Below are 27,802 nucleotides of genomic sequence, written 5' to 3' on the forward strand. Positions count from 1 at the left end.
GACACGTTAGAATGATTTGGTGCAATGTGCTTTGTTTTAATTTTTTTTTTTACAGGTTATTGTTTTGTTGGAAGGATGCCATTGAATACAGAGAGACAATAAAGAGAGACAATAAAACATAATATGACTGTATTATGTCAAGGTTCAGTTCAATATTAAATTCAGGGACAACTCAACCCCTCCTCCCTTGACTGTCAACACCTTTCCAGTGTCTGACCATTTCACCTTCCTCCAGTATAGTTTTTCTGATGGTAACTCCGCCCCTAGGCTATTGCGCAGATAAGCCTGGGATATGAACGATTCAAAGTTGGCTTTAGTGGGAGTGGCCATCGAGTTATATGGGAGTAACCTTACTGAGTAAAGTATTTGTCATAATTACATTTTTTTGCGAATCACACCACATGAACTGTGGCTCCAAATGGAGGCAGAACCCAGGCAGGAACTTGAGGTGAACAAGACACAGACGCGGGAGGGTTAGGGGACGGTGTTGTGGGAGATGATTGTGGGAGATGATTGGTTGGTAGATTATGATAATTATGCCAATGCCTATGCGCCGGGAGTTTGATGCGTTGGTCCATCCAAGGTCTTTGCACATTTGGGCGGGAGTCACTGGGAGCGAAATTATTCTGATGGAGGCTGAAAGAAGTGCCTCCCCACTCTCCCCCTTCTCATCCCACTCCACCTATCCCTAGCCCCTGATTGTGATCAGGCAGAGGGGCGTGCCACCCTGACCCCTGAGATAATCCCAGATTATGCTGAAGCGTGTACGGGACCAGGATGAGCCTTTTCACCAGCCCCCTGGTGACCTTTCACCTTTAGCCCCTGACCCTGGGCTGCTGCGGGTCGGGCATCTGTCCATGGCCTTGTTTGGCGAGGGAGAGGGAAGGGTGTAAGCGACAGTCTCAACTATTTACCTCAGAATAATACTGTCCCACCCAAACAACCTCCCAGAGCTCAGTGTGTATTAGTGTGATCTAAACTCAAGGATTGTCCTCGACTGCTTTTCCCCAAGTGCAGAGTGCAGTTCTGCTAATTTGGTTAGGCAACTTGATTTTTGCGCTTGCAAAACTGAGAGATTACAGGTATTTTCTGGACAAAGTACAAGTGATGATTGAAGAGTCAAGCTTGCTTGGACTGTTTGGTTGAGTTATGCTTAAAAAAAGCCATTGGCATCACTCTGGAAAACATGTCACTTTTTGTTTCGTCAGTCGGTAACATCCCTGGCTGGGTTCTGGCAAGGACAAAAGTTAGTAATGGGATGGCACATTTTCAACTGCCTTTAAATTGACTGACGATGTATGCATTCACTCACCTTGAGGCAACTCCTTCCGAAGCAAGAAGTCCTCTCCTTCTTCCACTCACATCTGCAATTGATCCACGTCTCTTTTCTCTCAGTCGTTTTCCTTTAACGAAGAGAAGTCAAGATCAGGTACACTGACAAGAGGGACAGAGAGAGAGAGAGAAAAGTCCTGTCATCCGAAACAAGCCCAGATAGATTTTTGATAATCTCCTGTTTCCACCCAGGAGCTCAGCTGAAGGAACAGAGCTGCTCAAATCAATGTTTCCTCTTCCTGACCTCTGCACTGGGAGATAGGTGTCCCTGATTGAATGTAGGGATCAGAGATCTTTGCTCGCTGCTGCACTGTCACACACACACACACACACACACACACACACTGTCAGTCATAGCTGTGGAGGAGCATGAGAGCATCGGAGTGACAACCTCCAGAGGCTCGGAGATAAGACTTAATCTGGTGGCAATTATTTCTCCTTGACAGGTGAAGGTAAACACCAATCAGCTCCTGTGACTTGTGTTCTGTGTCAATAGTCCAAGCCCAGTGGTTGTTGGTGGTGGTAGGGGGCTGATTATGAGGTGTCGATCGGAGACAAACACCAAGCTGTCACATCACAGTTCCCTGTGATAAGGGGCTTTTCTTTCTGATCAACCTGGCTCTCCAGTTACTCAAATCCTTTCGTTCTTTTTTTTATTTCAAACCATCATTTTTTTTGTTCCGTTCCACTGTTCCGACCAGCAAAATAAAGTTCTGAACCGGGTTATAACTCGCAAAAATTGGTGAAAAAAAAAATCTGAATCTGTTTTTGTACATTAGGCTCGACCTTAAATTAGCAATGGATAGAGCAGCTTGCTATGGAGTTGGCAAGCTATGTACATGCATTGGACAGACAAGTGGTGCGACATGCGACTGAAATTTTGCGGGTGAGGAGAGCGCCTGGGCATGAAGTGCTGGGCATTTTGTTGTCATGTCATGCATTATCTGAATTAGGCCTACAGAATTATACCTAGGAGGAGCGGCTTCTCCTGGAAACAAATGCCTAGAAAGTAAAATAATGTTACTGTTCCGGGACAGTATAGATCCCTGGTTCTGTTTCTCAATTCAGTTCTGTTCCCTGAACCAGTTCCAACACCTGGTTCTCTCTGTGTCCCTGCCTCTGTGAGGCTCAATGAATGTCCTCTTTTTCTCACGCTTGCTTTTGAACACATAATTATGGGCAACTCTACGGTAACAGAGTGATGCTGAGATTTTTCACTTTAAAATGTATGCCAAAATAAACCCCAGTGATTGCAAAGTTAAATAAACAATGCAACTCTATACACCAGGACGACTTCTAACATGTTACTTGTGTTACTTGAAAAACAGTGCAGAATGATGGTTTGTGCTGTTGGTGCCCTCATTCTGTTACCAAACTTTGCATCTGCACTGTTCTTCAAGTAAATTTATTTTTTGCAAAAAAATGGGAAATTGTTCAAAGTGGTCATTGTGCAAGGAGTTGTGTGGTTTGTTTAACTTTGCAAGCAATGCTTTTAGTTTGACATGCATTTTAAAGTGAAAAGTCTAAGCATTACTCTGTCACCATGGAATTGCCCTTATACACTCATACCAAATCATGCAAGCTTTCTGATAGAGATTCATGTACGACCCAAGATAAGTGTGGCCGTCTTTGTGTCCCTTGGGGATGTGTCCCTTAGGGATGTGTCCCTTGGGCTTGGGGCTCAGTCTGGCCTTGGGGCTGGGAGTTGGGGCTGGGGTTGGGGCTCCAGCTGAGAGTTGGGGCTGGGGTTGGGGCTCAGGCTGTGGTTGGTGCTGGGAGTTGGGGCTGGGGTTGGGGCTCAGGCTGAGAGTTGGGGCTGGGGTTGGGGCTCAGGCTGGGGTTGGGGCTGGGAGTTGGGGCTCAGGCTGAGAGTTGGGGCTGGGGTTGGGGCTCAGGCTGAGAGTTGGGGCTGGGGTTGAGGCTCAGGCTGAAAGTTGTGGCTGAGGTTGGTGCTCAGGCTGAGAGTTGGGGCTGGGGTTGGGGCTGGGAGTTTGGGCTGGGGCTCGGGCTGGGTGCAGCTGGACAGGGTCACATTGTGTCCTTGGTGGACAGAGAGAGGTGGAGATAGATGTGTGGGAATAGGTAACAGATTGGAAGAGAAACAGTTAACTATTGAGAAAGTATTATTTTCTTATATGTAGCAGCTCGTCAGTAGGGTTGCAAAGGGTCGGAAACTTTCCGGTACATTTCCGGAAATATTCCTGAAATTTTCCATGAGAAGGTAAGCCTGGCAATTTGGAGAATGTTGCTTAAATTCGTCAAAAAAAGTTAACTTGTAACAATTAACCTTTTTTTGTGGGTACACATAAGGCAATTCTCTGCATATTTTGGTTAAACTATCCCCAATTCAATGGAATTGCAACCCTCTGCATGCACAGTGCATTCTTCCATCACATGTGCAGTGCACTCTTCCATCACATGTACAGCTGATTCTCAAGATCTTGCAAGCTAATGAGATGCTATTGAGCCCACACTACTACACTGTCTGAGCCAAGGACTACATGCTTTCTGGTAAGTTTTGATTACAATACTGGGTGGGGTGAATATATTTTGTATGACATAGATTATTTTTTGTTAATAGTAAATAGTAGCCTACAGCAAAGTGTGTTTAAATAATTTCTAACTTAATAGCAATTTCTGTTAGTTCGTTTTTGCTACCATGTGGGTTTTCACTTGCTTGAGCCTGCTAACTGAGGAGTGTTAATTCACCTGTTTCCATACGTGTTTCATTTTAAAACATTTATCTTACAAATGAGTTGTTTAATCTAACTGCTTAACTATTTATTTGTACATGGAATTGTGTTTGTTTGTTTTTACTCATTTTTTTCTAACCTTTACAGGAAAATTCCACAGGCACTATCTGATGTGTGGAGACATTTCACTGCAGCTAATTTAGAAGGAAAAGCTGTGTACATTTGCAAATACTGTGCCAAATCATATGTGAAGAATGCAACAAAGATGCAGAATCATCTGGCCAAGTGCATAAAGTTGAATCAGTGAATATGATGAATCAGACACCTTATTCGATAGCAACAGCTCATGGTCCTCCTGGAATCAGAAGTTTTTTTGACTCAATGGAAGAACGTAGTCAGAGAAATGCTGATGAATGTCTTGCTCAAGCTGTGTATGCAACTGGTTCACCTCTAATGCTCACAGACAATGTGTATTGGAAGAGATTTCTGAATGTTCTTAGTCCAGCATAGACCCCTCCAACCAGACATGCTTTATCTACTCATTTGCTGGATGCAGAGTTCAACAGAGTTCAAGTGAAGGTCAAGCAAATCAATGAGAAAGCAGACTATATTGCAATCCTCTCTGATGGGTGGTCGAATGTTCGTGGGCAAGGAATAATTAACTACATCATCTCCACCCCTCAACTAGTATTCGACAAGAGCACAGACACAAGAGACAACAGACACACCAGTCTCATTGGAGATGAGCTGAAGGCAGTCATCAATGACCTTGGACCACAGAAGATATTCGCACTGGTGACAGGCAATGCTGCAAACATGAAGGCTGCTTGGTCTAAAGTGGAGGAGTCATTCCCTCACATCACACCCATTGGCTGTGCTGCTCATGCATTGAATCTGCTCCTCAAGGACATCATGGCACTGAAAACAATGGATACCCTCTACAAGAGAGCCAAGGAAATGGTTAGGTATGTAAAGGCTCATCAAGTTATAGCAGCAATCTACCTCACCAAGCAAAGTGAGAGTAATAAGAGCACCACATTGAAGCTGCCCAGCAACACCCCTTGGGGTGGTGTTGTCATTATGTTTGACAGTCTCCTGGAGAGGTAGGAGTCTCTCCAAGAAATGGCCATATCAGTCTGCCAATATGGACAGCCCCATCAAGAGGATCCTCCTGGATGATGTATTTTGGGTGAGAGTTGTAAGCAGCCTGAAACTCCTGAATAGCAGTAGCCATCCTGTCATCCTGTTCAGACTCTACTTGCAGATGTAAGAGAAGAAATGTGTACTGCCCTGCCCATTTCACTGTTGCTCCAAGCTGTAGAAACGGAAGTTCGGAAATACATTAAAAAGCGTGAATACTTCTGCCTGAAGCCCAGAGTACATGTTGGACCCCAAGTATGCTGGCAAGAGCATCCTGTCTGGTGCAGAGATCAACAAGGCATATGGTGTCATCACTACTGTGTCTCGCCACCTTGGCCTGGATGAGGGCAAGGTTCTTGGCAGTCTGGCGAAGTACACTTCCAAGCAAGGGCTTTGGGATGGAGATGCAATATGGTAGTTGTGCCAACATATCTCATCAGCCACCTGGTGGAAGTGACTTTGTGGATCTGAGGCTCTTTCCCCTGTTGCTTCCATCATCCTCCAAATCCCACCAACATCAGTTGGTCGCTGTTTGGGAACACACACACCAAAGCACGCAACAGGCTGATTGATACAAGGGTTGAAAAATTTGTGGCCATCCAGGCAAATTGTTGGCGTTTTGAGCCTGACAACAAACCATCCTCAACAAGGTTGGAAAATTACAGTGACGATGAGGCCTCTGAGTCTGATGTTCAAGAGGTGGACATTGAGAAGGTCCAGGGAGAAGACATGGAAGCCTGAGAGGAAGACAGCCAAAGCTTTAATTTCTAGAATATCATTTTACAGATGAATGTTGAAAACGTTTTGGGGAGATGCGATGGATAATTGGGGATCATTCAATATTCCCTTTCTTTTGTTGTTCAGTGAAATCATCCCATGTGAAGAGTCAACTCATTTAATTAAAGTTAAATTTGTAACTAAATCGTTTTTTATTATTATTATTTCTATTGAAAGGATTTAATAATTTGCAAAAATGTCTACTTTTGACAAAATGTTTATGTTTCTGTCTCCATATGATATGGTAAATATATCCACTGCAAAAAACATCTACATTTAAATGGTATTAATATTAATTTGCATATATTCCCGTTAATTCCCATACAGTCCCGTTAATTTCCACGGAAAGTTTCCACCTCTGAATATTCCCCAACCCTACTCGTCAGTATGGTCAAACGGTGTCGTATGCTCTGTATCATACATGCAAGACGACACACACACCACACACACATGCACACACACATCACCCACACACACACACATGGCTGGAGACAAGCCAAAGCAAGGTGAGCCACACCTTCCCATTATGGGACTCTGAGTGGAGACGGGAAATTCAGACAACATGCCGGGGATGCCTGGGCAGGTATGTGGGATTTTCTGCTGTCTGCACCTTCCTTCCTCCTCCCCTCCCCACCTTAGTGCTGCAGGCAGATCAGGGGAGATCTCCAGGTCTGATAGCGGCTCCTCACACAGGAAGAATCATGTCGGGCAGAGGGGCTCTACAAACTCTCACAGCGCAGTTCACTCCCCAGCAGATCCTCACACAGAGAGACCTGGGCAGGTATACAATGGGTCTCTCTCTCTCTCTGTCCACCAAGGACACCGTGTAACCCTGTTCAGCTTCACCCAGTCCATTCCCCAGCCCCAACCCCAACCCCATCCCCAGCCCCAACCCCCAGCCTGTCCACGCACCTGGTAGAAAAGAACAGGGAGCAGAGGGATTAAATCAACAGGTGGACAGACAGACCATATCATTTTACCACCAGATGTCACTGACATGCTGGCCTTGGTCTGTGGTAGACAGAGCTCTTTACCAGTTACATTCTCAGGCCTACCTATGATGGGATGTTCCATTAGGTCTGCCCCATGTTCCATAGGGCCGAGGTCATCCCATTCTCGATTGCAATACCTTTTGTCGTTCTCCCTCATCTCACCTGTCAATCTCCCCTGAGCTGCAGTAAATGGGACAGGTGCTTAAATTCAAAGTCTCTTTCCTCCTTAACCTTATCTCCTCATCATAACCATGAGGTCCTGGGAAACACGTACACTCACGCGCACACACACACACACACACACACACACACACACACACACACACACACACACACACACACACCAGTGGAGTTGAGCCCTGTCTAGCTGTGGGTGGTTGTGGTTACAGAGGCCTTGGTGAGAGCTCCAGTGGTGTATACCAGATCCTTCTGCTCTGGATGGAACGCTTGCATCCCATCCCTGCTGGAGTTTTTATCACCAGAGTGTACAATTCATGTGAAGGGAACGTTTCTCCTCGATATGCTTCCTCTCACTTTCAATATATCGATATGAAGATAAGACGATCCGATTCGCAACTGAGACGAGCATATATCTTGCAAGGATCACATGCAAGTACTAAACGTTGCACTCGCTGGAATTGAAGTCGCTTTGGACAAATGGAATATAGTATATCATCCCCGAATGGCTTCGATCGACTCAGTGCAGATGATAGCTTTCCCGTCCCGTCTTTGTAGGATGATGTGGATTTGAGAGCCATCATCATACCATAGCTTGGATATCACCATGCCTCTACCAGTAGCTTAGTTACAGTGGACACATGCTGGAACCTGCTTATGGCAAAGGAAATTCATACTTCTCAGCTATGCCAGATTGCACTTCAGTTTGCCCATGGCCCATGGCAACGGGAAAGGATACGCTGAATGAGAACGATACGCCGTTCACCAGGAGTACTGGGTGCCAGGCAGTCTTTCAGTCCAGTGTACTGTAGCTGTCACAAAAGGGATTGCTAATCTGATTCGGAGGTGAGAGCGCTAAGTAGCCATATAGCCCGTCCTGGCTGTGGCTTGAGTTCAATCCTGTGTTCGTTCCTTCGTCCGTGTCATTTCCTACAGTAGACCTTTAGTGCTCAGTAATTCTGGACAGATACAGAGGAAGAGGACAGGCAGGCAGGAGAGAAGCAGACATCTCACCTCAGTGTGGATCCCGTTCAGTCACTCCCTCAGTGTCCCCCCCCCCCCCCCCCCCCCTCCCAGTCTCCAGATCCCCAGTCAGATGTCATGCAGGGGCATGCTTTACTGTACGTTCGGCACTCCTGATGCTTCTCATTCAGCCAATTTGAAACTAGAGACACCTCCCGTGTTTGACAGTGCAGTCAGTTTAGCCACAAGGAATGTGCATCGCGAAGTCCCATGCCAAGATTTTTTTCCTCTGTTTTGTTTTATGTTAAACACAGCCAGAGAATGTTTCCATTATCCGATAATGCTCTTTGCTTACAATGGAAATTTGCTCTGAGAAAGAAAATGCAGCAAGGGGTGAGATGTATTTTTAAGATGATTGTTGGATGCAGTGATCGTTCCAAAACACAATTACATGAAATGTCCATTTTGCAAAACAAACCACAGTGCACAAGTAGTATTTAATGTAACTTAAGACTGTAATTATTCTATTTTAAAAGTGATTCATTTAACGTAATGTTTTGATATCGTTTCAAGGCAGAGAACATGCACCTCCACTGTATATTTGTTCAACTAAACTCAGCAAAAAAAAAGAAACATCCTTTTTTCTGGACCCTGTCTTTCAAAGATAATTTGTAAAAATCCAAATAACTTCACAGATCATCATTGTAAAGGTTTTAAACACTGTTTCCCATGCTTGTTCAATGAACCATAAACAATTAATGAACATGCACATGTGGAACGGTCGTTAAGACACTAACAGCTAACAGACAGTAGGCAATTAAGGTCACAGTTATGAAAACTTAGGACACTAAAGAGGCCTTTCTACTGACTATGAAACACACCAAACGAAAGATGCCCAGGGTCCCTGCTCATCTGCGTGAACGTGCCTTAGGCATGCTGCAAGGAGGCATGAGGACTGCAGATGTGGCCAGGGCAATGAATTACAATGTCCGTACTGTGAGAGGCCTAAGACAGTGCTACAGGGAGACAGAATGGACAGCTGATCATCTTCGCAGTGGCAGACCACGTGTAACAACACCTGCACAGGATCGGTACGTTCGAACATCACACCTGCGGGACAGGTACAGGATGGCAACAACAACTGCCTGAGTTACACCAGGAACGCACAATCCCTCCATCAGTGCTCAGACTGTCCACAAGCTCAGACTGTCCAGCTGAGAGAGGCTGGACTGAGGGCTTGTAGGCCTGTAGTAAGGCAGGTCCTCACCAGACATCACCGGCAACAACGTTGCCTATGGGCACAAACCCACCGTCACTGGACCAGACAGGATTGGCAAAAAGTGCTCTTCACTGACGAGTCGTGGTTTTGTCTCACCAGGTGTGATTGTCGGATTCGCGTTTATCGTCGAAGGAATGAGCAGTACATCGTACTCTGTACTCTGGAGCTGGATCGATTTGGAGATGGAGGGTTCATCATTGTCTGGGGCTGTGTGTCACAGCATCATCGGGCTGAGCTTGTTGTCATTGCTGGCAATCTCAACGCTGTGCGTTACTGGGAAGACATCCTCCTCCCTTCCTGCAGGCTCATCCTGACATGACCCTCCAGCATGACAATGCCACCAGCCATACTGCTTGTTCTGTGCCTGATTTCCTGCAAGACAGGAATGTCAGTGTTCTGACATGGCCAGCGAGGAGCCCGAATCTCAATCCCTTTGAGCAAATCTGGGACCTGTTGGATCGGAGGGTGAGCGCTAGGGCCATTCCCCCCAGGAATGTCTGGGAACTTGCAGGGGCCTTGGTAGAAGAGTGGGGTAACATCTCACTGCAATAACTAGCAAATCTGGTGCAGTCCATGAGGAGGAGATGCACTGCAGTACTTAATGCAGCTGGTGGCCACACCAGATACTGACTGTTACTTTTGATTTTGACCCCTGCCCCCCCCCCCCCCCCCCCCCCCTCCCCCCTTTGTTCAGGGACACAGTATTCAATTTCTGTTAGTCACATGTCTGTGGAACTTGTTTAGTTTATGTCTCAGTTATTGAATCCTGTTCCTATAAATATTTACACTTGTTAAGTTTGCTGAAAATAAACGCATTTGACAATGAGAACCACAATGGGAATAAGTCCCAGACTCTATTGTGTGTTATTCTCAATGATTTTATTCATGTGCATGTATGGCTTTTTCAAGTTTTATGTGTGCTTGTTTTTGAACCTTTCTAGGGCAGGTATTCCGCTAGCGTGCAAAATTCAAAAATATTTTTGGGAAATATACAGCAAATGAAAGATAAACATCTTGTTAATCTACCCATTGTGTACGATTTCAAAAATGCTTTACAGTGAAAGCACAACATATGATTATGTTAGGTCATAGCCAAGTCAAAAAAACACAGCCATTTATCCAGCCAAAGATAGGAGTCACAAAAGGCAGAAATATAGATAAAATGAATCACTAACCTTTGATGCTGCACTTGTAGGACATCATGTTACACAATACATGTATGTTTTGTTCAATAATGTGCATATTTATATCCAAAAATCTCAGTTTACATTAGTGCGCTATGTGCAGTAATGTTTTGATTCTAAAACATCCGGTGACATTGCAGAATTACTCATAATAAACATTGATAAAAGATACAAGTGTTATTCACAGAATTAAAGATAGATTTCTCCTTAATGCAACCGCTGTGTCAGAATTTTTTTTTACATTTCGTAAAAAGCATAATCTGAGAACGGCGATCAGTGCCCAATCCAGCCAGAGAAATATCCACCATTTTGGAGTCAACAGAAGTTAGAAATAACACTATAAATCATCAGAAGGCACTCCCAGGAATCCCAGTTCGACAATAAATGACTGATTTGTTCCATAAAGTTCCAGAAAGTCCATAATTTATGTCCAAATAGCCACTTGTTGTTAGCGTGTTGAAAAGTTCCGTTACAGGTCGTAGAAACAAGTCAAACGATTTATGGAATCAATCTTTAGGATGTTTTTAACATAAAACATCAATAATGTTCCAACGGGAGAATTCCTATGTCTGAAGAAAAGCAATGGAATGAGAGCTAACTCTGTCGGGAGCGCGCATCATGAGCCTGAGACACTCTGCCAGACCAATGAATGGTTGGATTTTTCTCAGGTTTTCGCCTGCCATAAGAGTTCTGGTATATTTACAGACATCATTCAAACAGTTTTAGAAACTTCAGAATGTATTCTATCCAATACTAATAATAATATGCATATATTAGCATCTGGGACAGAGTAGGAGGCAGTTCACTCTGGGCACGCTATTCATCCAAAAGTGAAAATGCTGCCCCCTATCCCAAAAGAGTTGAAATAGTCGAATTAATCAACTAAACTGAAGACAGCGAGCGGACGTTTCTTTTTTTGCTGAGTTTATGTTGCCCTGATTAGGGAGTTGAATTAGAAGCTCCACTGAGTAGCTACTGTGTATCCCGAATGGTACCCTATTCTCTATGTAGTTCGCTGCTTTTGACCAGAGCGCTATGAAGGTAGTGCACTATGTAGGGGACGGACTCAAGCAGAATGTGCAGATATTAAGTGTCCTGCTACTCCAACATTCTCTGTAGGTTTCTCAATATCTGTTACAGTTCATGTCGTTTCTTCTTTGTTGCCAGCTGGAGAATACAAGTGTTCTTAGAAGCCAAATTCAGAGTTCTATATCTGTAGGTTGTTGGTCTTAAGTTATCTCTGTCTGGGCGCTACACTGGAGCTATTTCACTAAGGGTTAAACGATTTCTATGCTCTACATCAGAAATGATAGAAATTGATAAAAAAAGATTTTGAGAGACAGGTTATTGGAGTATAGAGAGGCAGTTGAGAGATGTCCTGACAGACTTACACTAGAGGACTGATAAAGGTTTGTGATGGATGTCTGCCTGTCACTTGTAATATTCCTATGTCTGTCTGTCTCGCTGTCTGTGTCTGTGTCTCTCCTATGACCTTGGACTTGCTATGGACTTTGGCACTGCCTAACTTCCCCCCCATGCAGTCAAGCGTTAGAAACAGAGCAAGCAGGCTGCAGCGGTTCCATTCAAATGACCCTGAGTGCTAATCTCAGCGCGGAGGTGATGAATGCCACATGTCAGCTGGTGACGGCTTGTCCTCTGAACTCAGCGTCTCCAGTATCCCCTCAGCCCGGTGCTCCAGCCAGCAGCACCACGGGATGGGACGGGAGTGATGTCTGGGCACGGCAAGGAAGGGCTGGCTGGCTGGTGTCCCGCCTGCTGATGACCTGAGTTGACAACAACACAGGGCTGCTCAGACTGGGGTGTTTATGAAGGGAGATGACCTTTTAATGTGTGTGTGTGTGTGTGTGTGTGTGTGTGTGTGTGTGTGTGTGTGTGTGTGTGTGTGTGTGTGTGTGTGTGTGTGTGTGTGTGTGTGTGTGCGTTGCATTGCGTTGCGTGTGTGTGTTCTGTATCTGTTCTGGAAGGGGTGCTCTTGTCTGTCTGGGTTATGGTTAGTGAGGGTTAGTGCATGTGTTTGGAAGTGCATTCACGTTAACCGGCGGAGAAAGGGAAGACGCCTTGCACTATATATCACCATCTCCTCTGTGTGGCTAGATCACACCTGCTAAACCATAACAATACCGTAACAGAGTTTCCAAAAGACAGAAGCTAGCGCTCACCACGTTAACAGCTGAGGAGCTCTCTGCCAGTGGGCCCATGTCAGTATTACAGTTACACCATCTCCTGTGTCTCTGTGTGCAGTGGAGAGCTCCCCAGCTCACTCAATCACTTCTCCCATCTGGGTAAACACAATAGTATACACTTTTATTTCCACATGGACAGATGTTCACTAAAGCTGTTGTGGGGAGGACTTTTTTACTGAGAGTAATCCGTCTCCAGCTTTCTCCTTTCGATTCAATGCAGCGTACAATTCGGTGCAGGGGAGTTGAGAGGGCTCTGGAGATGTAGTAGAAGTTACAGAGGACAGCGGGTCATTTGTCTGCACCCATTGGAGTGGAAAATGAACAGGACTTCCATCGTGGTGTCCTCTGGGACGTTCGGGATCCAAGTGCTGGATCAACTTTCCCGAGCTGCACGGAGAGAGAAGGCCCACCTTGAGGGAGAGAGATAGATTGTCTGTCAGATTCCCGCCCAGCTCAAGTCTTCTCTCACAACCTCTAATGGAGCCATTTTCATACCACACCAGATTAGCTGAAACTAATGGCAAGAGGAGAGGGATAAAGTTCTACTCTGTGTCCCAGACCTCCCATCCATCTGCCCTCACGCCCGCTGATCTCACACAGAAGCGCGCACACACACACTAATCCCCGGCAGCAATCTGCCATTAACGGCAGAGATGAGTCATTTGCGAGAGATTTTATTTCCAGATTGTTTAAAAACCATTACGATGAGTTCAACATGACATTTGAAGCTACGTGTAATATTGGACTGTGGTGTGGCCAGAATGTTTCGTTTTCTTAAAGTGATCCTTTTCGTTTTAAAGAAGTTGTTCCTCACCTTGTGTCAGGCAGCCTGATTCAGCTGGGCTGTTCTCTACAGGTGGCCCTGCGATACTAGAACACTAGGACGGGAGTCCCGTTACAAGTCTTCCATTACCAGGGCCAGATCAGAGATGATAGCCGGTATCTGGCACGCAGGCTGTCTGCTCCCATGTTTCAGCCTCCTCTGTCTCTCTCGACCCCTCCCCGCCCCCCCCTCCCCGCCCCCACCTCTCAGACAGGCTATGAGGTTTATGGTGGCTTATGATATTGTGCAGCATGGCAATTTACATCGAAAAACACTCTTTCTTGCAAACTCAGGTTGTGTTTTCTTTCTGAGTGTGCCTTCCTTTAGTTTCCCACGTTACAACGGAACAGATCGCGTCCATTCCCCGCTAGTCTTGCATCACCCACGGGCACCTTTTAAATTTGACTTTTTTTTTACACAGAATGAAAACGTCTATGGAAAGGCTCTTTGTGTGTCACGTTTGGGATGTGTATATTACATTTCTATACTATGAGTCACACCAAAACCATAATAACAGGCTGTGAAGGTCCGTATTGCATACAGAACAACAGACTCCAAGCAACAGATTGGAGTAGCAGGCTCGCTCTACCACAGCTACTGTAGATGTTAGCTGGGTAGTGGGGGTGTCGGAGGTCTAGATTTGGAGCGTGTTTTTATGAGCGGTTGAAGTTGCTTTAAGCATGGTATGGTACAACATTTGTTTTTGTGTGTGTGCTTGGATATGTTTGGCATGACTTTATGTGGAGGAAATATCATTTCCAGAAACAGTATTTTCAGAGTTTTGGCAAGCAAAAGACTGTTACTGTGAAGTTCCTGTGCCAGTTCTAGGATTGTGTTGCCCTGAACTGACTCCCAATAAATGCTAATCGCTCGGTGGGTGAAACACTCTGTGGGCTACACGTGTTTCTCAATGCGTATATATGCTGCACTTTACGGCCACAGTGTTCATGACGGCAGTGATTAAACCTATTTCTCTCTCTCTCTCTCTCTCTCTCTCTAGAGCTGCGATCTACTGGCACTGCCCACCACTTCTCCTTCCTGCTCAACTCAACAGACTACCGTATCCTGCGTATGGACGAGGACCACGACCGCATGTATGTGGGCAGCAAGGACTACATCCTGTCCCTGGACCTGCATGACATCAACAAGGAGCCGCTCATAGTAAGAGACGCCCCAAACCACCATTGATCCTAGACCGGCTGTATAGTGAAGCATTAAAACTAACCAGCTCTTTCCTTTCTCTCTCAGATTCACTGGCCTGTGGCTCCTCAGAGGAAGACAGAGTGTGTTTTGTCGGGGAAGGATACCAACGTAAGTACCGTGCTCTCTCAACCATCGTGACATTTGGGTTAGTTGCGCTGTTGACATCATTCATTCCTTATCCAACATTACCCTCCCATTACCCCTTTGAATCATGCTAAAATGGCCGTTAGGGTGTGAAGGACTGTAGCTGGAGGCTAAAGCTCCTGTTTAACCACATCTGTTTCAGAGGTACCTTTACACACACATGCACACACATGCACACACGCACGCACACACACACACACACACACACACACACACACACACACACACACACACACACACACACACACACACACAAGCCCCCCGTGGACCTGAGAGCACCATTTAAATCCATATCAAGGTCTGATCCTCCTCTGAATTCGCTGTTGATTTGTTCACACATGTCGACACCCCCACACACAGCCCTAAGGGGTGTATTTGGGCAGTGGCATGCAGGATGGGGTATGGTGGAGAGGTGAAGGGGGGTTTGGATAATAACCGTGCTCCCCTGCTGGTATTGAGAAAGCAGGCCTCTGTTTATCCTACTGGAATGTTCATTTAAACGTGCTCGCTGACCCGCACATCTCACCGCCTTTGGTTACATAGTATGGGCCACTGTGTGTGCGTATGCATGTATGAGCTAGCGTGCATGTGTGCGTGTGTGTGTGTTGTGCAGGCATATGTGAGAGAGGGGTGGAATTCCAACGCCGTAATAATAAAATATTAAATTGGCTGTAGACATCTTGGCAAACCTGGCCCCTCTTTAGGGAATGACAGATGATGACAATTCAAAAGCAATTCAAAGGGGATGTCAGTTCAGGCAAGAGGTCAAAGGCAATCATGCACACTGCACTCTTGGGGGGGGAGCACAACTGTGGAATGAATAATGCACACACCTGTGCACACACGCATGCGCGCACACACCAACACACACACAATGAAATGAATTGACTGGTGTGCATCTGTCATGTTTTTTGGGTTAGCTATGCTAAAATGGCTTATCCCCTATTCTACACACATCTCATTGTGGATGGTTGGTACATCCTTTTCTCCTGCAACAAGATGGACAGCATGCAGCACTCACAGAGATCGTATCTGCCCGGACTGGCCCTAGCTGTGTAATCCTGTATTACTGTGGCCAGCAAGGAGGCCTGGCTGGGGTTAAGGCAGGGGGCCTGGCTGGGGTTAAGGCAGGGGGCCTGGCTGGGGTTAAGGCAGGGGATCTGGCTGAGGTTAAGGCAGGGGGCCTGGCTGAGGTTAAGGCAGGGGGCCTGGCTGAGGTTAAGGCAGGGGGCCTGGCTGAGGTTAAGGCAGGGGGCCTGGCTGAGGTTAAGACAGGGGGCCTGGCTGAGGTTAAGACAGGTGGCCTGGCTGGGGTTAAGACAGGGGGACTGGCTCGGGTTAAGGCAGGGGGACTGGCTGGGGTTAAGGCAGGGGGACTGGCTGGGGTTAAGGCAAGGGGACTGTCTGGGGTTAAGGCAAGGGGACTGTCTGGGGTTAAGGCAGGGGGCCTGGCTGGTGTTAAGGCAAGGGCACTGTCTGGGGTTAAGGCACGGGGACTGGGTTTCCATACAGCTGGTAGGTGAGATTAGGGGCCTCAGATCGTAGAGGCACAGATCTGTTCTCATTACCAGCACCTCCAAGAAGGGGCCGCTGACCTGTCCTATTCTAAAGCCGGACTCTGTGTGTGTTTGTGTTCCAGCGTGCGTGTACAAGTGTGTGCGTGTGTGTGTCCAATAAAGAAAGCCAGCAGGGAGTAGTGCTGCAGCAAAACACCAGACTCAGATCAATCAGAAATGGTAGCTGAGGGTGTTTGAGGTGGTTAGCTGAAGGTTATTGATCATCAATTTGACATTTTGTTTTTCTCAGAAGGCCTAAAAGTCTCCTATTATTAACGTTTTTTGATTTTCTCTTTCAGGGGGAATGTGGGAACTTCATCCGTCTGATCGAGCCGTGGAACCGGACCCACCTATACGTGTGTGGAACAGGGGCCTACAACCCCGTCTGCACCTATGTGGACCGCGGACGCAGGTCCCAGGTAACCAGAGACCAGATGTATCTGACCATGGTGACACTGACCCCTGAACTCCCCCCTCTTTCAGAGTCAGATCTGTCAATCAACCCACCTCGTCTGTCATTGTCACGGTCTGTTCCTTTCCTGCCGCTCATTTTCTGCTCCCCTGTTCACATTGACTCGCTCTGTCCATGGTCTTGTGAACCCAGAGAAAGGCTTATAGTGAGCTCTCCACAAGATGTGTAACTCTCCTTTGTCCCGGGCACTTTGTGTCACACTGTTATGGTGGATCCTGTTGGTGAGGCAGCTAACGTCCACCATAGGAAGCTAACTGCCAGCTATAGTACCGGTGGGAAGAGCATGTTGAAAGTGTGTCTAAAACAGCTGCTACTATTTCCCCCCTCTAGCGGCGGTCTCCTCTCCCCCCTCACCTGTTTATGCGTAGTGTTCTGGCCTGACTGGAAGGCTCTGAAAGCCCATCATTACTGATGGAGCCTCTCATCCATCACCGGCCTTGTAACTCACCCCCGTCCCCCCCCCCCCGTCCCCCCCGTCCCCCCCGTCCCTCCATTCCTCCCTCTGTCCCTCATAGACCAGCAGACATCAGAGCTTCGGCAGCTGCCGTCCCCAGTGCACACTTACTGTTGCTATCCCGCCTGTTTAGTCTCAGCGTTTAATAGGAGGACTTGGGTTTCAATGTACAGGCCAGTCGCCCCCTTGTCATTCATCCGCTAGCTACGTCACTTGTACTGTAAAGGTTTTCCTTGGGTAAAATTAGAGCTGTAAACAGAAACCATTTGTTTTGGGAGTTCTCCCAGTGTTCGTTCCAAAGGCCTCGCACGTGTTGAGTCCTTAGACAGCTAACCAAGGTTTTCCAGATATGACCTACACATCGCCTTCTCTGAGATCACTCCCGCCATTGTCCTTTTTTCTCTCTGAGCTCCTTTTCACCTATATGGGTCCACCTTTGTCTGTTTGTCTTGTATATGTTGCTGAACCTTGGCTATGTGTGCACGTGCATGACATACCATGTTTTCTGCATGTATCTGGCAACCTAGATAGAGGCTGGTACTGATGCTCATCCAGATTGATTTATGCACATGACATCATCACTGAACTCTCTGTTGAACTCTCTAGCGCGGTTTACTAGAGTTCTGATTTGTTACTTTTTTGAGTTCTATTCTCTCACCTCTGTCAGTCTTTACATTCCTCATGGAGTCCAAACTAATTTCTTCTGTTGTGGTCATGTTTTTTTTTTTTTTTTTTACAGTTATGGGTCTTTCTTTGAGCTTTTTCTGTTCTGCTCCTGGTCAACTCTTCGGTTGAATTTTCACTGAATTTTCCATTGGTTTTGGGGTCTCCGATTGGGTGCAGCCGATGGGACCGTCGTGGTAATCGCGTGGCACGTGTCCTCTTTTTTTAGGCCCACTACCTGCAGGCGGCCCAGTCCGGAGGGAGGACCAACCGGGCGGCAGATTTCACCACTACGGCAGGGCCTGTGGAGCCAAAGGTGGGCCGTGGGCCGAGGGGAGGCTACTGTAGAACCTGGTCCTGGGTCAGGTGCCCATTTGGGGTCTTAGAGGCCCTGTCTTATCATGTTCCTCCTGCTGAGATTCAAAATGGACGCAGCTGACTATGGTGTGGATGAAATAAGGTGTTAGAGATTTGGATTCAAGTGTTTATGATCACAGTTAAATAGTAGAGCTGTTTTATTCATAGGTTAAGTTGGTTAGTATAACAGAGTCCAGTCCTTTACATTCACTAGCATCCAATATGACTTGATTTTTGTGACCTCAAAAGGCCTACTTTAAAAAAAGGGATTTTACTGTACTTGGTCTATAATTCATCTTGGCTACTAGAATGTTGAGAGGTAGGCTACGTACTAATATTAGCCCAATCATTCAAAGGTATGCAATAAAAACATGTGTGGTGGAGGACAATGGCAAGATCCATTCCAATGAGTACCACAACAAGTCAGAGAAGATACACAACTTTGGCCATAAATATATACTGTCAAAAGTTTGCAATAAATGGACTCCTTACAAATGTAGAGATCCTGATTCACCCTAGTAGCTTGGAAAACAAAATGAATGCTTTGTAAATGTACTGCCTTCATGTGTCATGGGAGCCACCCAGGGAGGGTATGTACTGAAGCTACGTCAAGTGGAACCATAGACACCAGGGTATAAGAACACAGTCCAACTATAGCATCCTAGCTTCAGTTCGAAACAGTCTGCAAACAGTCTTTTTTTGGGGGAGGGGGAAGTGTATATGTCCAACTCGCCTTTTAGGCAAATATGTAATCCTGACGTGTGTAATGAGCATTTTTTGGCATGTGATAATTAATTGTCAGCTAAGTGAAAGGACAGTTTTCTTCTTAGGTGCAAAAGGAAAGCGTTTACGTTTCATGTTTCTTGAAAGCCAATCTGTTTAGGTTTTCCATTACTGTGCCTAAATCACATTATTATTACTACCAACCCTCAGTAGTACAGCAAGCTACTTGACACAATGTTGAGACAGATGCTAAAAATGTCCTCCTGGCTCGCAGACCTGAGCTATCCTCCGCATCACTAACACTAGGAGCATGGTGGATGAGTTTTCTATCGCTCTCTGCATATTTTAGCTCAAGCACTCCATCACGCCGATAACCCGGCCTTGTACGCGTCGTACTCCCTTGCTCAGCGCTAATACGCTAATATGTGAGTGTGTGTTTTACATAGTTTCAAGTAATGCCTTTCTTGCAAGCTCTTTCCCAACAATGTAGTAAACAATGTCCGTAGTATTATAAAATAAAGGGAAGTAGAACAAAAACACACAAGAAATAGAAATAAGAAGGACAGGAGAATGTAAGTAAGCTATATACAGGGTCAGTTCGAATACCAAGGTGACTTGGCATCAGGATATATGATGAACAGAATAGCAGCAGCATACAGGATATGATATGTGTGTGTGTGTGTGTGTGTGTGTGTGTGTGTGTGTGTGTGTGTGTGTGTGTGTGTGCGTGTGCGTGCGTGGGTGGGTTTGTAGCTGTTTTCTATCCTTTCTGGATAGGCTGTATAAAAGGGGTGCTCTAGTCTATCTCTGGGTTAGGTTTAGTGCGGGTGTGTGTGTGTGTGTGAAGAGTCAGTATGAATGTGTGTGCGTGTTATGTGTGGGAGCCATTGAAGTGTGTGTGTGTGTGTGTGTGTGTGTGTGTGTGTGTGTGTGTGTGTGTGTTTGAATGTGTAGGGTCCTGTGAGTGTGCATAGAGTCAGTGCAAAAATAGAAATGAAAGGGTCAATGCAGATAGTCCATGTAGCTATTTAGTTAGATATTTAGTTAGCTATTTAGCAGTCTTATGGCTTGGGGATCGAAGCTCTTCAGGAGCCTGCTGGTGTCAGACGTGTTGCTCTGGCACCGCTTGTTGTGTGGAAGCAGAGAGAACATCTGGATCAGTACAAAAACAGCATTTGAGAGACGTGCTCAGAAACCATTTGTGTACCAACCTCTAGTCTGCCCATCACTTCATGGTGTTGCCCTTACTGGTCTGCCAATGTCTCGTCATCCATGTGTCAGTATCTCCCTCCACAGGACTACAGTATGTGAAAACTTGTAATACACAAATTCTATAAGGCCGGGATCAACTCTGCTCTGTGTTCTCAATGGAAATGACAGAATAATGAATGGTAGTTTACATATTTTATTGTTTATTGCAGGAATATATATTCCGTTTGGAGCCGGGCAAGGTGGATTCGGGTAAAGGCAAATGTCCTTACGACCCTAAACTCAACAGCGTCTCAGCTTTGATCAGTAAGTTCCCGTTTATCTCCTTTCTCTCAGCTCACGTCTTCCATTATTGGAAGACTTGAATGTCTTTCTATGGAAACAAAAGGTTTGTTTCCCGTCAAGGTTTATTCCTCTCTTCCCCAAGGAATGTTTGTGGTCAGTCCAACCCTTGTGGAAGCTATTAATGCACCATTGGCCAGTCACACTCTGGAGCTTGTTAATTCAAATACTTCTGCCTCGTTTCATGTGCAGCTGCCCTGTGGTGACGTTAACTGTCCCATTGTCACATTATTGTCATAATCAAAAAGAGTGTACTGCAAAGTTATTTGCTGGATTGAACATTCTTAATGGGTAAAGCATGCATCGGTATGTAAGGTCTCATATCAGTAGGTGGTCTGGTGTTGTCAGCAGCTTAAAGGCAGGTGGTCAGACTTGGCAGTTGACCTCTTCCTCTCTGGCTTGACTCCACTGACCTCCCAGCCACCCAGAGTTGTGTGACACTACCCATGACCCCCCTCTGTGACTTCCTATGTCAGCCCCAGTGGTGGAAAAAGTGCCCAATTGTCATACAGAAAATGACTCAAGTAAAATTGAAAGTCACCCAGCAAAATACTACTTGAGTAATAGTTTTGTTTTAAGTATTTGCTTTTAAATATGCTTAAGTATCAAAAGTAAAAGTATAAATAATTTTGAATTCCTTACATTAACACTTCTTCGGGATTGGTGTCCAGTCCACGGGACGGTTGAGCTAACGTAGGCTAATGCGATTAGCATGAGGTTGTAAGTAACAATAACATTTTCCAGGACACAGACTTATCACAGAAAGCTTAAATTCTTGTTAATCTAACTGCACTGTCCAATTTACAGTAGCTATTACAGTGAAATAATATCATACTATTGTTTGAGGAGAGTGCACAATTTTAAACATGAAAAGTTATTAATAAACAAATTAGGCACATTTGGGCAGTCTTGATACAACATTTTTAACAGAAATGCAATGGTTCATTGGATCAGTCTAAAACTTTGCACATACACTGATGCCATCTAGTGACCAAAATCTAAATTGCACCTGGGCTGGAATAACACGTTATGGCCTTTCTCTTGCATTTCAAAGATGATGGTACAAAAAAATATGTTTTTTTTCTCTTTGTACTATCTTTTTCCAGATATATTGTGTTATATTCTACTACATTCCTTTCACATTTCCATCAACTTCAAAGTGTTTATTTTCAAATGGCATCAAAAGCGGCAGGTAGCCTAGTGGTTAGAGTGTTGGACTAGTAATGGAATGGTTGCAAGATCGAATCCCTGAGCTGACAAGAATCAAATCTGTCTTTCTGCCCCTGAACAAGGCAGTTAACCCACTGTTCCTAGGCATTTGTTCTTTACTGACTTGCCTAGTTAAATAAAGGTAAAAATATGTATTTCCTTGCTACAAGCGGTTAGATTTGGGTATGTCATTTTAGGCAGAAATTGAAAAAAGGAGCTAATCCTTATTAAGCAAACCAGACTGAACTTTTTTCTTGTTTTTATTTATTTACGGATAGCCAGGGGCTATCTCCAACACTCAGACATGATTTACAAATGAAGCGTGTGTGTTTAGTGTGTCCGCCAAATCAGAGGCAGTAGGGATGACCAGGGATGTTCTGTTGATAGGTGCATAAATTGGACCATTTTCCTGTCCTGCTAAGCCTTCAAAATGTAACGAGTACTTTTGGCTGTCAGGGAAAATGTATGGAGTAAAAAGTACATTACTTTCTTTAGGAATGTAATGAAGTAAAAGTAAAAGTTGTCAAAAATATAAATGGTAAAGTACAGATACTCAAAAAACTACTTAAGTAGTACTTTACACCACTGAGTAAAAGTAAAGATACCTTAATAGAAAGAAAATTACTTAAGTAAAAGTGAAAGTCACCCAGTAAAATACTACTTGAGTAAAAGTCTAAAAGTATTTGGTTTTAAATATACTTAAGTATAATTTCAAATAGCTTATATTAAGCAAACCAGACAGCACAATTTTATTTTTAAAATGTTATTTACAGATAGGCAGGGGCACACTCCAATACTCAGACATGATATACAATTAAAGTATTAGTGTTTAGCGAGTCTACCAAATCAGAAGCAGTAGGGATGACCAGGGATGTTCTCTTGATGTTGTAAGTGTGTGAATCCTGTCCTGCTAAGCCTTCAAAATGTAACGAGTACTGTTGGCTGTCAGGGAAAATGTATGGAGTAAAAAGTAAATGATTTTTTTTAGGAATGTAGAGAAGTAAAAGTAACAGTTGACAAAAATCTTAATATTAAAGTACAGATACCCCCAAAACTCATTTAAATACTACTTTAAAGTATTTTTACTAAAGTACTTTACACCACCGGTCAGCCCACACCTAGAGCTGACCTGGTTGAAACTACCAAGCATCCACTTACTGCAGCAACTCAGCTATTATATAACCAACCTACTATGCGGCCAGAGTCATACTGTACCACACAAATTCAAAACAAGGAATTCCTCTGTTATTGATTTCAATGTACTTCTGTTGACCCCAATATTTCTGTCGTGTTTGGTCGCTATGAGGAAGAGGTTCAATCTGATCCGATTGTAGAAGGAAAATGCTGTCTTGTCTTTAGGGAGATCTGTCAACTCTCTAAACAGGTCCCATACTGGGGCAGCGCCTGCTCACTCACACTCAGCCACAATCAACTGGGGGTGGGCATTTCCCAGGTCTCCACCCCACACTGTTAGCATGACCTGCGCCAATGACCACATCCTCACATCCTGCCCCAGGTCCCCAGTGTCTACCCTGGGATCTATCTCCTCTTTGTCCAGCCTGACCCTGGCCACCAGCTGAGGGCTACTGTTGGTTATGGTGAGCGGAGGGATACAGTGTGTTCCTGCCCTAAAGAAAACAGGGCCATATCTCCATAACAAAGGACTGTAGTCACTAATCACCTGTGGTTTTCTTCCTGTCAACCTCTTTGTTATTGTCTTTCTATGATCTTCCCATTGATTTCTCTCTCTCGCTCTTTCTCTCTCTCTCTCTCACCCCTTCTCTCTCAATTCAATTTCAATTTAAGGGCTTTATTGGCACGGTAAACATATGTTTACATTGCCAAAGCAAGTGAAATAGATAATAAACACTTAGTGAAATAAACAATTAAAAAATGGACAGTAAACATTACACTTCCAAAAGTTCCAAAAGAATAAAGACATTTCAAATGTCATATTATGTCTAAAAGTGGGTCTCTCTCTCTCTCTCTCTCTCTCTCTCTCTCTCTGTGATTGACAGATGGGGAGCTCTACGCGGGGGTCTACATTGACTTCATGGGGACAGACGCGTCCATTTTCCGTACTCTGGGGAAGCAGACAGCCATGAGGACGGACCAATACAACTCCAAATGGTTAAATGGTAACGTCTAACGTCTCATCCTGACAAACATCATCTCTCTATGGCGTTTGTCTTTATACTTCCGTTGTGTGTCAATCGATTCCTCAGTCTCTACATTCCGGTGCTGTCTCACAGTACCTATCTCATACTGTATATATGGCTCTGGTCCAAGCCTCTAGCTGTTCCAACCATTAGAAAGTCAACAATGCCTATCACATCAAACCAGTAATTCCTGCACTCAACTCACTGAGTGCCTTTTCTAGGAACTGTTAAGGAAACGTTTCTCCTCACTGTCATGCGTCAGCCTCGACACATGCTGTATGTGCTGTGGATGAGTCATCGATATTTTGTTCTAATGCCATACATGTCTGCTGGCATTTCATCATGTATGGATTGCTCTTTGTTGGATCCTGGTCTCTTATTCTCCATAGTCTAAAGTTACGAGACTGTACACGTTAGTTCTGCTGGCTGGGTGGGTGGGTTTGGGAGGTCAGTGTTGCCACCTTTGATTATTTCAGAGTAGGGCTGGGTCCCAGGCAGTTCTCCAAAGTGACCCTGTTGCCCCCCCAACCGTCTACCAGCAGGAGGCATACCCCATCCCCTCCTGAGTCCTGTTCATCAGCCCCAGGGCCACACTAGGACATCCTGCTCTTCCAATATGGCTTAATGTTCCCCACCCTCCACAGGGTCTGCCCCCATTTGGGTTGTGTCTCTGTAGCAGCAGGGAGGACCGGGTTAATTTGATGTGTCCAGCAGTGCCCCAATCAGTGAGCCAGCATGAGAAGAGAGGGCGACGCCATATTGTGCTCATAGAGTGAGAATAATGAGGGATATTTGGAATGTACAGCAGTGACATGAGCTCAAATTTAGGCCTCAATTGACTCTCACTAGCATCTGTCTCATTATCAGCGCTCTCTCTCGCTCTCTCTCTCTTTCTCTCCCTCCCTCTCTCTCTTTCTTTCTCTGCCCATCTCTCCCTCCCTCCCTCTCTCTCTCTCTCTCTCTCTCCCTCTCTCTCTCTCTCTCTTTCTCTCGCACTTTCTCTGTCTTTCAGATCCCACATTCATCAAGGCACACCTCATTCCAGACAGTGCTGAGAAGAACGATGACAAGCTCTACTTCTTCTTCCGGGAGAAGGCTTCAGAGATGGGCCAGAGCCCCATGGCCCAGTCCAGGATAGGCAGGATCTGTCTGGTAAGTGGCCATCATAACCACATACTGTAACTCATTATCTGCAAAAAAATACAGTCAATAAGAATGTGAAAGAGGTCATATTTTGACCCTTGCCTCATATTGTCACCTTTGACCCTGTGAACCCAGTACCCCGCCACTAATGATACTGAGACATCCCCAGAGTAGAGGGGTCTCCTTGGAAACTCTGCATAAACCATGAATGTATCTTAGCATTCAACACAGTCAGACATAAAACAACACAGCCCTGCCCCCCCCCCCCCTTCCTCAACAGCCAATGAGCAGTCTAAGAAACCCAAACTAAAGGGAATGCTGTTGTCCCCTTGTGATAAACTGTTGGAGTGGGAGAGTTTGCCTTTGGCCTCCAGTATTTACACATAAGCGCAAACATACACATACACACTCAGGGTAATGTTTATCTAATGATGTATGTATGTCCCAGTGGTTGCTGTGACTCAGAACGTTGTTTATCCTTAGAGGGGGACCCTGGGCTGTGTGCAAGCCTTCCCCCTCTCGCTGCACGCCTGGTAATGGACCCTAGGGACGCTGGTTCCTGCCTGTGTCTGGATCCTAAGCCCCTGTCCTCTGATGACTCCCACTAGACATAGCACTACTGGCATAGATACACATACAAGTACATGGTAGAAAAAGCACACAACTTGATCGAATTTTGAGTACATCACTATAAAAGCTACAACATAATGGAATATAACTTTGGATTTGGATGACGATTATTATATTACTCCAATATAAATTGTGGCACAAATGGCATTCTCTGATTTCTCCACTTGAACATTGTCTCTCAAACTCCTATTTTCTCTGTTCAACAAGTCTAGAAGATGTTTTGTAATGTACAAGGAGTTCTGGATTGGGAATAATTGTCAACGCGTTTCACCTCACTCCCTTTACTCTCTGCAGGGGTTGGCGTCTGTCCACAACAGATGGGGCAGACAGACTGAAACACAGCTGATGGTTTTACTCTCGGCTTCTCTCTAAACTAGTGTTGGCTGCTAGTTGTCTAAAACAGCTGTTGATTTGGATCTTTGGACCGGTCCACTTGTGGTGTTTGTGTAGGGGTCAGGTGTGAGTGACACTGCCTTTTGTCCCCCCCCCCCCCCCCTTGCAGAATGATGATGGTGGACACTGCTGTCTGGTCAACAAGTGGAGCACTTTCCTGAAGGCCAGACTCATTTGCTCGGTTCCTGGAGTGGACGGCATAGAGACCCACTTTGATGAGCTCCGTAAGTAGGCGGAATTATTACAACAGTGGTATAACCCAATTGTTAAGATATGTTCTTAAGGCTCGCACACATCCCACCGAATGTGGTTCTGGCGTTCGTCTACCGATTGTTCAACGCGCTGTGTTTTACAGACCACTGCTGACTGACTGACAACATTTTCATGCGATTCAATGGGTGCGCACTCGTTAATCAAATTACAACCGCCACTCTGTTCAGAGGTGCTAAGTACTCTCGGGCCAGCAAACGTTATTGGTGTGTCCGAGCCCTTGCACTAACTTCCCAGTTTTCCTCAAGTTTGGTCTTACTCCTCTGCTCCCTCATCTTCTAAACACTAAACATGGTCGGCCGCACATGAAAGCGACAACATGTAAAATGACCAACCATCCATTCAGACCCCACTCTGCAATCATACTGTGATATCTCTGTAACATCCGAGTTATTTTGAACCGTTTCAAAGTGCACTCCTGTTTCGTTTGGGCTTTGAAACGGACACTGTGTGTGTGTGTGTGTGTGTGTGTGTGTGTGTGTGTGTGTGTGTGTGTGTGTGTGTGTGTGTGTGTGTGTGTGTGTGTGTGTGTGTGTGTTCTGGTTCGACACACATCCGCCCGTACAGGAATCATGTGTCTGGATTCTAGAGTTCTGTAACATTGTGGCGTCTGGGATTCTGCTGTCCACTATTCCATCACTGTGGGAGCAGATCTTACAGGAGAGTCTACCTGGAGAATGAAAGCTCCTATGTGACCAAGTGACCGGGCTAGTCGGAAAACAAGAGTACTGTACGTAGGGTTACTGCTGACCTTTACCGTAGCCAAACAGGGATTTCTCACAGACCGTAACTCTTCCATTTTGTTTTAACATATACCATGTCTTCAGCTTTCCTTTCTGGTATAGTTTGATTTAGCGCAACAACAAAAAAAAGGAAATGGGCAAAGCGTTTATGACTGCTCCAACGTTGTAACGATGGGTCTGTAAAATCATTGTACTCTTCTTCTCTGCCCTTGTAAACCAAATGAAAGGGGGAATTCTGAGGAAGGTACTGCAGGGATCAAGATACCGCTGTCCCACCCAGCTTGCAGCCTGTTTTGCTTTAGACATCAACATCGCTCCTGTATGATAAGCATGTCTGGGTTCAGGTTGGCTCCATCAGACAGCAGTGGAAGTGCTGAGGGTAGAGGTGTGTGTGGAGGTGTCTGGGGAGGACTGGTAATGAAGCGCAGGGCTTTAAGGTCGGTCTCTGAACCAGCCAGGGGGGGGAGCTCCTGCCTGTCAATCACATCTCTCCTCTCACATGACTGGTGGCTCACCGTCTCAGGGAAACATTAGTGTGATGCGCTGTGCTGTGGAGGTCGGACTCTGA

The 27,802-nt window shown here is 45.4% G+C and overlaps 1 protein-coding gene across 4 annotated transcripts in view; it reads left to right on the forward strand.

Moving 5' to 3' along the window:
- Positions 1-27,802, forward strand: part of LOC110527789 (semaphorin-3F) — a 74,260-nt gene that overhangs the window by 36,101 nt on the left and 10,357 nt on the right. For 2 of the 4 annotated variants that reach the window (XM_036983267.1, XM_036983268.1), the window contains exons 3-10: positions 14,565-14,725; positions 14,813-14,875; positions 16,767-16,886; positions 18,286-18,372; positions 20,558-20,651; positions 23,915-24,034; positions 25,068-25,207; positions 26,331-26,445. In XM_036983267.1, coding sequence (XP_036839162.1) covers positions 14,565-14,725; positions 14,813-14,875; positions 16,767-16,886; positions 18,286-18,372; positions 20,558-20,651; positions 23,915-24,034; positions 25,068-25,207; positions 26,331-26,445 — 900 coding nt within the window. The remainder of the gene's footprint in view (positions 1-14,564; positions 14,726-14,812; positions 14,876-16,766; positions 16,887-18,285; positions 18,373-20,557; positions 20,652-23,914; positions 24,035-25,067; positions 25,208-26,330; positions 26,446-27,802) is intronic. The other 2 variants (XM_036983269.1, XM_036983270.1) reach the window with 1 other exon arrangement.

The sequence above is a fragment of the Oncorhynchus mykiss genome, chromosome 7, assembly GCF_013265735.2.
Source record: "Oncorhynchus mykiss isolate Arlee chromosome 7, USDA_OmykA_1.1, whole genome shotgun sequence".
NCBI classification, from domain to species: Eukaryota; Metazoa; Chordata; class Actinopteri; order Salmoniformes; family Salmonidae; genus Oncorhynchus; species Oncorhynchus mykiss.